Below are 13,801 nucleotides of genomic sequence, written 5' to 3'. Positions count from 1 at the left end.
AGCCCCGAGGACTGCTCTCGGAGGAAGGCGGTCCTGGAGACATTCGACTGTTAGCCAGGACACGAAGCGCATCAGGCCGAAACTGAATTATTCTATACAATATCAAATCTGTCAAAGTTCCTGTTCTAAATAAAATACCTTCTACAAATTCATCCACCTCTTTTCGCAATAGTCAGCCCAACAAATTTTAATCGAACTGCAGTCATTCGGATGAGATTCCGAAATTGACACGCGCCCGCTATTTTCAATTTACATACAAGATTCTTTGTAACACCGCTTTACAGTCTGTGTGTTACCCAAGAATTAACCAGCCATCTCCTACTTTTCTGTCATTTTCTTCCTCATAATTTCCAATGCAACAATTATCGCTGCGGTAACTTATTGTTTATGAGACGCCATGGAGCAACTCTCAGAATTTACTCTCCGTAACTAGACACCTTTATACGATAAACTGGCTGCACGTGATTTCGTTTTAAGAAAGAGAGAGAGAAAGAGAAGAGAAACAGACTAGGAAAAGTAGAGCGGAGAGCGAAAGAGAGAGAACGTGTGTATAAAGAAGGAAGGCCTAACAATGAGCGACGCCCTTACTAATCTCCAGAGTGGGGAGAGAAACTGGACTGGCATTCTTTGCTTGCATCAAAGTGTAACTACGCACAGAACCGGGAGTGGAACTTGCGATTGCTCACGGTTCTCGGTAAATCTGCGGAACGCGACGAACCTCCAGCAGAAGGTGTGATTATAATATATATTGTGTATGCAATGATTGGGTTAAGTTACAAATAGTATTCCGTTAAGGGATCGTCTCAGTGTGACCCTCCGAAAAATCACTGATTTTCGCGAATTTTTTTTTTAATGTTCAAATAAACTAATCGGTCCGGTTTTTTTTTCATAAATAAATAGGTTTATGAAGAATACAAAATGATTTATTTTAAGTTTATTTATTGAGTGCATCATTGTTGTATAAATTGTTGTAATTTCACGTGAAAAAAAAGGTGCTGCACGGTTTCCACGATGACGGCCGCAATTTTGATCTGAAAAAAAAATTTCAAAAAGATTATTGATTTGTAGGAAAGTCGCTATCGCGCTATGGACGGTTTTTCTTCTTTTTTCAAATTTGACAAAATGGCGGCGGTTTGAACAAAAAGTGTCGAATGTGGCCCTTTTTTTCGACAGTTTTTCGTAAAAAAAAAATAGGAAGTTTTCAAAAAAAAAAAAAAGCTTCCATAGCGCGATAAAGAATGACGTTTAAAATGTTCTCCCGAAATTGGAACTAGATATCTTTAAAACTCTTCCTTTGAGAGTGGAAACCGTTTTGAAAAACACCATTCTGAGAAAAACGCGTTTAAAGATTGAAGTTGGAAAAGTTTATATAAATCGTTTACTTACGATCAATCGGCGATGCCAGGTCTTGATTTTTTTCTTGGGGGTTTCTCTCGTACGTCTATCCGTGGTGGATGTCAAAAACGAACTGAAATGCTTGGACAGTTTATTCTGCAAGGTTATAGAACCTAAGCACCTTAGTACTCACGCAGGTAGAAAACCCGTTCCCTTTCTACAAGAAACGCTGTAGCGACCGTAATAATTTGAATTTCGATTTAAAAATTTGAGAGAATGTTTAGAACAGTGTATACTATACGATAATGCAAAAAAAAAAAAAACAATTTTTTGAAAATTTCACACTGAGACGATCCCTTAAAGTACGCCAGTCTCCTTCTGGACATGCACTGACCATCCAATGAAATCGACAGGTATTCAGCGTTACTCTGAATGAACCAGCGAAAAAAAGCAGCTCTGTTACACTTGCTTTTTACAACCAAAAATGGCGAGTGCGATTGATTGTACCGAACTACAGGCAAGTTGAATTTGTTGTTAACAAGTATCCAGTTTTCATTCTGGTGATTCGAATAGAAATGTTTTAAAAATTTTCAGTAAGTTTAGGCATGTGAGTTGGTTAGCGAGCCAGCAAGTGAACCAGAATTAGTTGCAATCACAGTGTTTTTATGGATAAAGTTAGAAAAACAGGAAATCTTATTTAAGGAGTGCCCTGGTCAGTTTCAATGTGACGTATATATTTCCAAGTATCGAACTGCACGTATCTGCAATCGCAATAGTAAATACGTAAGAATCCATGCCATTTCTTTATTTCTGCATCAAATGAAAATGTATCGGAGTGTTTTTGTTCAGAATAGTGTATAGAATAGAGCCGTTGTCCCTTTTTTATATTAGAGATGCATGGACTTTGATACTTTGAGTAATATACGTCAATGACGAAATCGACCAGGGCACCCTCTTGAAACCTGTTATTAAAAACAAAAGAACTTTATCATTTTTTCCCCTAGAGATAAGAAGGGTCCCAATTTATTTTTATTTTTTTTATTTTCATTCCATTGTGTTGAAATTTCTGGTAAACTCTTTTGATTATTAAGTTTGTCGCAAATATTTTTAATCACATTGATTACGTTTTTGCCATTTCATAGTATATGTATATGTTTCTCTTGTTAGTGAGATCGGTAGACTAGAAATTTGGAAAACACAAGTCTGGTGAAACATAATATTTTTTCAAATTACGGTTGGAAAAAAGTTAGTCTGAAACCAAATAAAAATGTTTATTTCTGTGTTTTCAATCACTAGGTAGTCAAGGAATTAAGAGGAGGGGGGCTTTTGTACCCTAAAAACATACCTGGAGATCGTGGTAATACTGCCATGATTACACAGATTATATTAATCATTCTACTTATGATGTGTAAGTGTGAAATTTATAAAACTAAATTAAGCTTTTGATCAACAATTACTTCTAAATAGTCTACTTTCATTTATATTCAATTGAACAGGGTGGTGACCGACCAAGAAAATCGGGAATAGTTAGGAAATTTCATCTACTGGGAAAAGTCAGGGAAAAGTCAGGGAATTATGATGGATCATAGGAAAAAACATACTTTCTTTATAAATCGTTTTCAAACTTCAACTATGCTTAATTAATTCAGTTAAGTTAATTTTCGGAAATGTTATTGTTCAATTTCTAATTATTTGTGTAATACGATGCAATACCGTGTGTTTTTTAGATCCGAATTTATATATTCAAGATGCACAACTTCTGGAGCTTTTGGTCATAAAATCTGCGCAACATTATCTAAGTTTCATAGGAAAAAGTCAGGGAATTCTGCATTTTTTTTATGGGAAAAGTCAGGGAATTTTATTTGAGCAAAATGTTTTCCACCCTGTTGAATAATTCTATTTTATTATGCATATTAATTCACATGACTCTTCATTAGAATTATATGCGATGTAATGTCTTTTTTTTCAGTATGTGCTTACTATGCATCAAGGAACCGAGATTTAAATGATTACATTAAATACTGTGGTTAGTATAAGATGTAATGTTGATATAATCAGAAGTTTTCAGTAACTCTATGTAACTTATGGATTCAGATTATAATCCAATATTTATTTTTTACTCAAATTAACTCAATGTATATAATCTAAATTGACAAATGTATATTTTTTTTCAAGTTTACTGCACTGCAAGTAACATAATTTTGATCTCATTGTGCAATTTCTTGATGAGAATCACGAATCTTTTCGAAGAGTTACGTCATGTCCATGCAAGATATGATGACAAAATCTTGAAAGTCTTCGCAGTTGCGCTGGAATACAACACATTATGTATAATTATCATCGCAGTGTGCATCCTGAGTTTGCGTGTACGTAGTAATATTAAAGTAATTGATAATACATGGCTTAGTTTGAATTGTCTTTTCAAATTCAGAACAATATACGTTGTTTATAAAATAACTTAAGGGTATAAAGTATAGAGTGAATTATGAGTCTGTGAGCTAGCTTTTGGTGTTCATTACTTATACTGAACACACTTTCGACATGCTCAAATTATTACTAATTTAATGTTCTTGTTCGAACATAGAATTTCATTTTACATCCTACTATCTTATCAGAGTTTAGTAATGTTACAGCAATCGACTGCTAAATTTTCTTTAAAAATACGACTTTCGTGTACTTTTGTCTCATTGTCAGCATTGCAATGTTAGTAAGACCTGAAAATCTACCATTCATTTCGTTATAGGGCTATTCCGCATCAACCGGATCAGTCATCTCTCTCAGATATTTTTTTAATTTGGCATGTGGATTGTGTAGGGGGAGTTCGATTTTTGTGCCAAAGCACGAATCTCATAATGCAAAATTCGATTTTTTATTAACAATAACAAATTAGACTCCCATTTTTTTCAAAAATTCATAACTTTGGCAAAAAATTAGATACAATATATTTTTTTTTTTAAATTACGCGGAGAGCTCCATAGAATTTAAAAAAAATACGAAATGGTAAAAAAAAGTTGTTATCAATTGTTTATTTAACAATTAATTTTTCAAAGATTTTTAAAACAGTGACTGACACGATCAAAAAATTTTTTTAAAATTCTGACATGTTCCTTGAACTGTACTACAACCTGTGAATTATTGCCAGAGGGGTGTTTTTCTTCGTTTTCGAGTAAAAAATCATTAAAGGTGTCGATGCGCATGAAATTGCGGCGCGCCGAGTCTCTACGTAATGGCGGGCGGCCGGTTGCCGTCCACCGCTACCCCGCGTTGGCGTCGCAGCGTTATTTTAGAGTCATTTTCACGATGTAGGACATGATTGAAGAATCTGAAAAAAATACTGTACCTTCACAAGGCCTGCTCAAAGCGATAAGTGAAGTTTCAGGAATGTGTTCTTCACCGTTTTTTTATTACAGAGATTCAAAATAACGGTTACACACCATGAGAGTGCACATAAATGATAATAATTACATAACTTGCTACTTATTTTAAAATAAAAACACATTCTTGAAACTTCACTTATCGCTTTGAGCAGGCCTTGTGAAGGTACAGTATTTTTTTCAGATTCTCCAATCATGTCCTACATCGTGAAAATGACTCTAAAATAACGCTGCGACGCCACCGCGGGGTAGCAGTGGACGGCAACCGGCCGCCCGCCATTACGTAGAGACTCGGCGCGCCGCAATTTCATGCGCATCGACACCTTTGATGATTGTTTACTCGAAAACGAAGAAAAATACCCCTCTGGAATTAATTCACAGGTTGTGGTACAGGTCAAGGAACATGTCAGAATTTAAAAAAAATTTTTTGATCCTGTCAGTCACTGTTTTAAAAATCTTTGAAAAATTAATTGTTAAATAAACAATTGATAACAACGTTTTTTTTACCATTTCGAATTTTTTTTGAATTCTATGGAGCTCTCCGCGTAATTTTAAAAAAAAAATATATCGTATCTAATTTTTTGCCAAAGTTATGAATTTTTGAAAAAAATGGGAGTCTAATTTGTTATTGTTAATAAAAAATCGAATTTTGCATTGTGAGATTCGGGCTTTAGCACAAAAATCTAACTCCTCCCACACAATCCACATGCCAAATTAAAAAAATATCTGAGAGATGACTGATCCGGTTGACGCGGAATAGCCCTATATTAGAAAAATTACTTCGAATAAAGAGGTGGAGAACAGAGATTTTTTTAAATGATTTACAGTTGTCTAAGATTTCCACAGTTCTCTCTATTCTTCATTAAATTTTATAGGCTATGATAATGGCAGTCGAAAATCCGATCATGTTTCTTTGGAGCCATGGTCCAAAACCGTACATCTGCTCATTGCTTTCTTCAATGATCATACTCCGCCTGATTAATATTGTAAGTATTTGAGAAATAGTGCGCAAGGAATTACGACTTTTGGTAGAAACTCCATAACCATATTTTTACGTCTTTTCACTGCAGATGTACCTCATATGAATCAATATCTTCACAACGTCTATCACATTTTATCCCTGATTTCAGGACGAAAGTAGACTAGATACAGTTTTGAAAGTTTCACAAATGAAAGGTTTGGATTATGGAAGCGGTATGGCATACAGCTACTTCTACGGATACTTGAACATCGTTCTTCCTTCAGTTGGGGATGAGAAGAAAGGTCAAAAATACGTAGTTAATTTGAATTTAACGTACCATGGTTTTAAGACAAGACTGTTAGTAAGCCTGTTATCTCAATTTTTTTTTTTTTTTTTACTATCACTGACATATTTCCAGGATTCACTAAGCCTAATCCAATAACCTTTTCCATATTTTACGATTTCTAAAACAGATCTATACTGCGATATCTTTCACTTATAGTTTGACGGTTTGAATTTTGTTTAGCTCAATGTAGTATGAAGCTCTAAAAATAACCAAATCTCATCGATGGCTAGGATAAAAATTCGTTTCAAGACTTTTTTCTCATGGCTTCGTTGCTGTTACGCTGAAATTTTATGGTTTTCACAAGCCGATAATAATTTTTCCAATTTTAAATTTGTCATTAGGCTTATATGAGAACATCAAGGTATATGAAAGTCAAAATGGAGTGGAGGTACCAGTGAAAAAACTTTTCATTCTAATTCCTACCTCGCTTCAAATTCCTCCAAATCTTGAAGAAGCTAGCTATTACTGGATGGAAAGTGCAAAGGTATTCATAAAGGCTTAAACCTTCTTTAATTTGAAATAATACACCTAAACAAGATACTTTGAAGATAGAAACTAGTAGCATTTTATGGGGGTGTCCTATCCTTGCTCTTATTGAATATACATAGCTGATAGAACGTGAAAATATTCGTTAAAATTCATCACATGCAGACAATATTGATTGAGATTTTGTTATCTTCGTGGTGATAATAGTAGGCGAGCCTGTAACCAAAATCGTCTTTCATCGCAACAAGGATAAAACCAGGTAGAATCAATAATTTAGATGATCCTAGACAGGACTAGGGGGGTAGTAATCATCAGAAATCTTGCAAGGTCGCACAAGGTGATGTAAAAAAAAAACCAGATCATATTGCGACGATATGTCTGATATTGAAAATGTATGTAGATTTTATTAAATTAGTACTGAAAATAGTGTTTTCAGATATTTTGTGTCATGCGTTTGACGTGCGCGCATTTTCAAGAATGTCGTAAAACTTAGCTGACTCGTATGATAGCAATTAACTTCAAATTTGTTTCAAATATTTTGTATGGCTAACGAAATTACCAAAATACTGTTTTCGGACATTTTTAATCTTGCCTATAATACTCTGATAGAGCCCGTGCAATACTCAATTTGTCTGATATCGGTTTATTTTACATCTGGGCAACTTATTTTATCATGTCGAACAGTTTTCAGACGATTTGCGATAATATCAACTCGTTCAATTTTATTACATTTTTGAAATGCTTTCAAAATGTCCAGCAAATAGATTTTTTTCTGGAAATTAATTATTTCGCATCAATTGACTTAAATTTACTTAAAAATATGATTTTCAGACACAATGCTATATATGGGGCATTCCACGCCAATTCGACCTGGGTTTTACACTTGACCTCTCAGATTTGGCGCGCGATTTTTTCTATGATTTTTCTCACTTTGAAAAGTACTCCGTTGTTTTTTTTTGTTTTTTTTTCCACTCAATTTGAATTCTCTACAATTTTAAGAAACTATTTTATTGACCGGCCAAAATTATAAATTTTTAAAAATTCCGAAAAATCCTGTGTCAGATATCAAAATTTTTAAGATTGGAGCCGGAGTGGGCCGATTTTCCCCTCTTACTGGTTTCAAGCTCTTTCCGAAAAAAAAACGTCAAAAAAATTAGAAGCGGAAGTAATTTTATTATGGATGGTTGCTGAAACATTTTTATATGTCACATTGGATATTTGAAAACTTTTTCAGATTTTTCGTAAGATTTTTTTTTCTTTATTTTGCCAATAAAAAAAAAATGCAAATGGTAAAACGATTCGAAAGTTCTAGCATTTTTAATGAAAAAAAATTTTTTTGCATGTTATTTAAATGGGAAATTTCAAATGGCCAGCGACATTTTTTAAAATCGAGCTAAAAATTTTTCCAAACGGGAGGATTTATTTCTCAGTAATTAAGTCCTTTTAAGACCATAGATTTGATAGGTTAGTTTTTTTTTCTCACCCTAATATATATATATATTTTTTTTTATCAGAACTGGTTTTCTGGCCAGGCGCAACGTGCCATTCTTGACATACATTCCGTAAATCAGACTTTTTTATATGATAGAATTGGCTAAATTTTACGACATTTTTGAAAATGCGCTCAAAGCAAACGAAAAACGTAAAATTTTAGAAAATCACATTTTTGGGCTTAGAATCATCTAAACTATCAATTCGATGTAGTTTTACATTTGGTGCGATAAGAAAAAATGTGGGCTCTCGCACTATAAGGATATCTCAACACCATTCTGACTATATATAACTGGCATGTATTGATACTATTCCAGAAACTCGAATCGGTTGTTAAACATCGAGCCGGTGTAGTTCATCGCACGTATCACAATAGTGTCTACAAGATCCATCCAAGCGGACAAAGAGGAAACGATAGTAAGGTATATGTGATAACTGAAGGTGCAACTCCTTTGCTGACGTTTTACGAAGTTCTGGAACATTCTGACAAGGATTCGTGTAAGTTATGTCTAACTTTAAAACTATTGAATCACAAGTTCATTCCAATACGTGAAACGACATGGTGCTTGTTTTGTCACATTGCTACATACCAATTGTATGTTTTGATTTGTGTTGTAGCCTCTTATAAGGAATACAAGAAAGAAATTGCGGGATCTTTTTATAGAACTCTGCGGCACATCATTAGAAGTAAACCGGAATGCCGCGATTTGTGTGAATTGATTTATTACGAAGGTAAATTTTTATTTGGTCGGCTAATGTGCCATTCACTTCAAATCTAGCAACGTCTACGTGTCTATAGATGTTACTCATAAATTGCATGTGATTGGCCAATCTTAATTACAACTCCAGGTTCTTGCAAGTAAAATATTGACTACCAAAAAGAGATAATTGAAAATAAACTGAATCTCATTACAGATTATGATTCTGATGGCAAAAAAGTGAACATTGCGGAGATCCTGCTTGAGAAAATCGATGAACAGACTTCTCTAGCTTCACATTATGGCCAGTAAAAAGAAAATTAAGAATACCTAATGTTGTCTTATGGTAGAACTTTATCCCACGATAATACTACCATGAAAGAATTTTTGACAAGCCGTAAGGGAAAAATATAATGACAAAGTAAAGTTTCTAGGAGCCCTGACATTGGCACACCAACAGTTATATCGCTGTTAAATGAAGTGTGATCACACAAAAGATGCCAAAAAACATACATGATACATACAGATGTAAGGTATATCCATTTTATAAAGAGTTCCTTTAATGCGGTTTAAAATTTTTAATTAAAATACCCACTTGAAACAAAAGTAGGGAAAATTTAAGTCTAATCGTAATCGAGTTTTAAGAAGCTTCTAATCATGCTACACATTTATGTGATATTGTTTATCTATAGATTTTTTATACCTTAGCCTAAGTTTTTAAAGAAAAGGAACTATTCCAACAAATATATTTATTGCTAATTTTGAATATCATAATACCAATTTATTAAAGTTCTATTATGTCTAACCAGTACCAAAACCGATTAAATCATGACGTGTTCAGCTTAAACAGATTTTTAAAATTAAGTAAAGTTAGCTGAGTATATTTAAAAATTGTAATTAACTGTGATTTGACTTCGTGCCAGATGCACTTTGCACTTATTTTTAAGCGAATTTACGTCCAATACATCATATGCGTTCAAAATTGGGCGGTTACCTTCTGTTTTAAAGTTTAACTGTGCTTCAATGACACTGTAATGTCGAATGTGATAGAATATATAATATCCGATGTTAAAATGTACTGTAAAGGTTTGATTTAAGTATAGCTTTATAGTAGTGAAGCGAAAACTAATTATGCGGATCTGAAAATTAACATTTGCCCACCCACTTACCGTTGAGTTTATACTGTAATTTCGACTGCAGGAAGAAGACTTACGCATTCATAACAAAAACCGTTTCATCCCGAATAACTAACATAAATCTGGATTATTCGCACAGATACGCATCCAGCCAAATAAATATTGTTTTTGACAGATTGAAGTACTTTCAATCAAAATATATACGATATTACATAAATTTCGTCTGTGACTCCTTTCTTCTGTGAGGAAATCGAAACAACAGCGGAAAAGAGGCCTTAAATCGGTTGAACTTGAATCAAGAGTCAATAAATCCGTTTCCATTTTTTCGCACCTGTATGTGCACATAACTTTGTGGACTGATTGTGAATTCCCAAGTATGATTTAGCTGTTATTTTCTTTAGTGTAAAATAACATTTGAATGACTTCTTATACGTCCCAAAGTTTGAATCCACGAATTAAATGTTATAAAAAATAATGTTTTGCTCAATATCGCGAATATAAAATTGTTGAACGTTATGTCACACCACACATTTTTATCAAAGGAACAATTTTTATGTTAAATATTCGTTAGTTAACTTTTCACTTCCGAAAATTTATTTCGCGGAAATCACTTTGCACATTAGGTACTTGCATACGTGTAGGGGCAAAATGAAACTGGTATGAGTGGCTCATTATACGAACTGTTTGTCTGTTCGAAACATAGCTTTGGTAGGGCAATTGTTAAAATTTGGAAAGGTGCGTTGAAAGTAGTTTCATGACTTTTGTTATGGAGCCACGATGTTGGCAACTATCGTATTTAGCTTGAAATTTAGTTTTGATATGATATCACTGCTTTGTTATACCTTAAGCATAAACCGAACAGGTATAATACTGTAAATATGTAGGAATATGTCTTAACTAACAGTTTGTTCGATTTTTCACTTCAGAATGACTAAGAGTAACCCAAGTAAAAAGTATAACATTTTCTACAATAAATCTGATAGAAGTTATAAACATTTATTTGAAACCAGTGCTCTGAGTTATTCCGAATCACTGAACTGACAAATCAAACTAAAGATCTACAAATCATATTCTGTGGATAAAGACGTAATTCAATTAGATAATAACTACTATTACTTAAAAGTGTAATTTTTTATGCAATGATATTTTCCCTTGAGGATGAATTTGGAAATGATTTATTTCTCGTTATACTCTATTACTATTAATTACAAACTTGGAATTATATTCTTCCTGGTGTTTTTTTCATTTACCTTTCAACTGGGGCGATTGTAATTAGTCGAATTCAGTTTCCGCTGTTTTTTAATTATTTTTATTTCACTTCGAATGACTTTTTGACATACATAGAGAGCAGAACAACTCCAAACGTTGAAAAAAATGTGTAGTTATGCTTATCTCAAGCATGAATAATATTTTTTTATTTACTTTTTTTTTTTTTTTTTTTTATATATCCTTTTTTTCACTTCAATTTTCATTTACGTACAATTTATTCTGCAAGTTATTACAGAATAATGATGTAGATGCATGTATTTATTTGAGGGTACATATCATGTCATCGCTACATACCTATTTTCTTTTTTCTTTCTATTATTTTTGTTATCTTTCGTTTTGTCCCATGACTTATACTTCATATTTATACCAAGAAACATTCGGGCAAGAGTCTTTGTTTTCAGCCAAGGTACACATTACCCTGGCGATTTTAAGTGCGTTATAAAATAGTATTACATAAGGTAAGTTTAACGTTCCTCACCAAGTCCACAAATACAGATGTTAGATGTAATTGCAGGGCTCATAGTACGTCACTTTTCTCACTTTTAATAAATTTTTTCCACTTTTTTCTTACCATCCAGCAAAAAGTAACTTTTTTCAACTATACCATAATGATCTAGATTTTTCTTTCTTATGTTTTGGTACTTATATTCTCTCTTTATTGGGATGGGGCGAAAATGTAAAATTTGTCAAAATTGATATGGCTGGGTGTGGAAATTTTGTGGGTACGCGTGTAAGTACAGAAAGTTCATTACTGCACTCCAAAAGTAAAGATCTTCAGCTCTGGAAAAAATATTAAAGTTTTGGTGTTATCTACCAATCCAAAATACATGGTTTTTTCACACTTATACACATATGCACAATTATTATGTTCACTTCTTGGCATCAAATTGGAATATTCTGAACTGAACTGGAATACATGTCATTCTCCTTCATCATATATTATTGAAAAACATATAAAAAATTTTTTGCATAGTTTTACTGTTTAGAAATAAAATCATTCTTTTTTCACATCCAGGCTTGGAACCGTAATAGGCAGTTATTTTATTTATTTGTTTATTTTTTTTCAATTTTCTCACTACTTGTTTCTAATTTCCACTTTTTTCTGGTTGGTTCAATATAATACTTTTGTACACTCATTGGCAAGAACCGTAATTTGAACCATCCCGAAAGTATTTGTACGGATTAGAAAATTGGGAAAGAACTATTTTTCCATTCACGCTTTTCCAAGAAACTGGTGAATCTCAAATATGCTCTTCTTTGAACAAAGTCACGAATAGTTCACTACTTGAATTTTTCGAGTAGATTCCTGTTACTTGGGCACTAACTGACTAACTAATTTACTGACGGACTGACTGACTTAGTGACTTAGTCAGTGCCCGAGTGATTTTCAAGTAGCGAATCACCCTCTACGAAGAAGAGCATATTTGAGATTCACCAATTTCTTGGAAAAGCCTGAATCGAGAAATAATTCTTTCCCAATTCTCTAATCTGTAAAAATACTTTCCTGATGGTTCAAAAAACAAAATGACACCAATTCCATTTCAGTTCAGAATGTCCCAATTTGATGCAAAGATGTGAACATAATCATCATGCATGTGTGAATAAGTATGGAAAAAGCATGAATTTTGAATCGGGCTATAACACCAAAACTTTAAATCTTTTTCCGTAGCTGAAGATCTTAACTTTCAGGCTGCGGCAAAGAATTTTCTGTACTTACACGCATATCCACAACTTTCCTACAATCGGCCCTTTCGATTTACAAAAATTTTACATTCTCACTCCACCTTGACGAACAGGCACTCGGTATAATAGATGTGAACCATGTACTCCGAAATTAAATGTATAAATTTTCCGAAACATGTCACTTTTTAATCACTTTATTCACTAAATGATCACTTTTATCACTTTTTCCGGTCACGGAGACCACTATGAGCCCTGTAATTGGATCAACTTGCCACCACATTTCTAGTTACTCATTCGAATCGAATTGCAATCGCATTGCTTGCAGTTTTTTTTCTTCTTCTGTTATTCTCAATTTCGTACTATGTTGTGTTTATCATATACCATCGCAACCAAGTGTTAAACACTAACTATATATGCAACAACATCTAGGACCCATTCCTCATGTCAGATTATGTTGCATCGGATTTGAATAATAATAATAATAACAACAATAATTTCCAAATCATCCATACTCTTTCGGATATGTCCCCATAAGCGACCAGCTTGTACGGAATGAGGGAAGAATAAATTAGTAACCATTATTATGCGGCTGCATCCATCTTAGAATGTTCAATAGAATTAAAAGAATTGAATTGAATATAATGCTAAAACGTTTTGTAAAAAATGTATCTCTACACATGACTTTAGTCTCCAACAATATTGACAAATTACAAGAAACTCAAATCAGCTTAGATCTGAAAAGTAACTAATTGTAAATAAAAATAAAATAAACTCCGGCGAATACTTAATTGGAAAAAAAAGAAGAACGAGAAAGACAATCGTGTTTCGATAATTATTTTCGTAGATCAGAAAAAATTTTTCTCTTGTTTGTGTTAAGTCAACAAGTATTGGCTCACTCAGCTGACGATCCACTAGAATAAGAATATGTGCAAGTAGTCTCTTGTGATAAGCAATATGTATCTTACTCCCATATTTACGTGCTCGCATCATGTGTAATTCATGAAAGAGTGAGGGAGTCAGAT

General features: G+C 33.3%; 1 protein-coding gene across 4 annotated transcripts; it reads left to right on the top strand.

The window, feature by feature from the left end:
• The first annotated feature begins 684 nt into the window (after positions 1 to 684).
• On the top strand, positions 685 to 11,051 carry LOC124177803 (stimulator of interferon genes protein-like). Of its 4 annotated transcripts, none has more exons than XM_046560628.1 (11): positions 685 to 730; positions 1,749 to 1,852; positions 2,632 to 2,743; positions 3,305 to 3,361; positions 3,511 to 3,701; positions 5,585 to 5,695; positions 5,840 to 5,972; positions 6,358 to 6,500; positions 8,311 to 8,491; positions 8,612 to 8,725; positions 8,909 to 11,051. In XM_046560628.1, exons 2-11 carry the CDS (start codon positions 1,820 to 1,822, stop codon positions 9,001 to 9,003), a joined length of 1,170 nt encoding a protein of 389 aa, XP_046416584.1. In that variant the 5' UTR covers positions 685 to 730; positions 1,749 to 1,819; the 3' UTR covers positions 9,004 to 11,051. The 4 variants fall into 4 exon arrangements, with proteins under 4 accessions (XP_046416584.1, XP_046416583.1, XP_046416585.1 ...); XM_046560627.1 differs by having other exon boundaries at positions 712 to 730; positions 1,699 to 1,852; XM_046560631.1 differs by lacking the exons at positions 685 to 730; positions 1,749 to 1,852 and adding an exon at positions 2,437 to 2,541.
• The last annotated feature ends 2,750 nt before the right edge of the window (positions 11,052 to 13,801 follow it).

The sequence above is a fragment of the Neodiprion fabricii genome, chromosome 3 (genome assembly GCF_021155785.1).
Source record: "Neodiprion fabricii isolate iyNeoFabr1 chromosome 3, iyNeoFabr1.1, whole genome shotgun sequence".
Classification (NCBI taxonomy): Eukaryota; Metazoa; Arthropoda; class Insecta; order Hymenoptera; family Diprionidae; genus Neodiprion; species Neodiprion fabricii.
The sequence above is the reverse complement of the archived record's forward strand: the minus strand, read 5'-3'. Positions and strand labels throughout refer to the sequence as shown.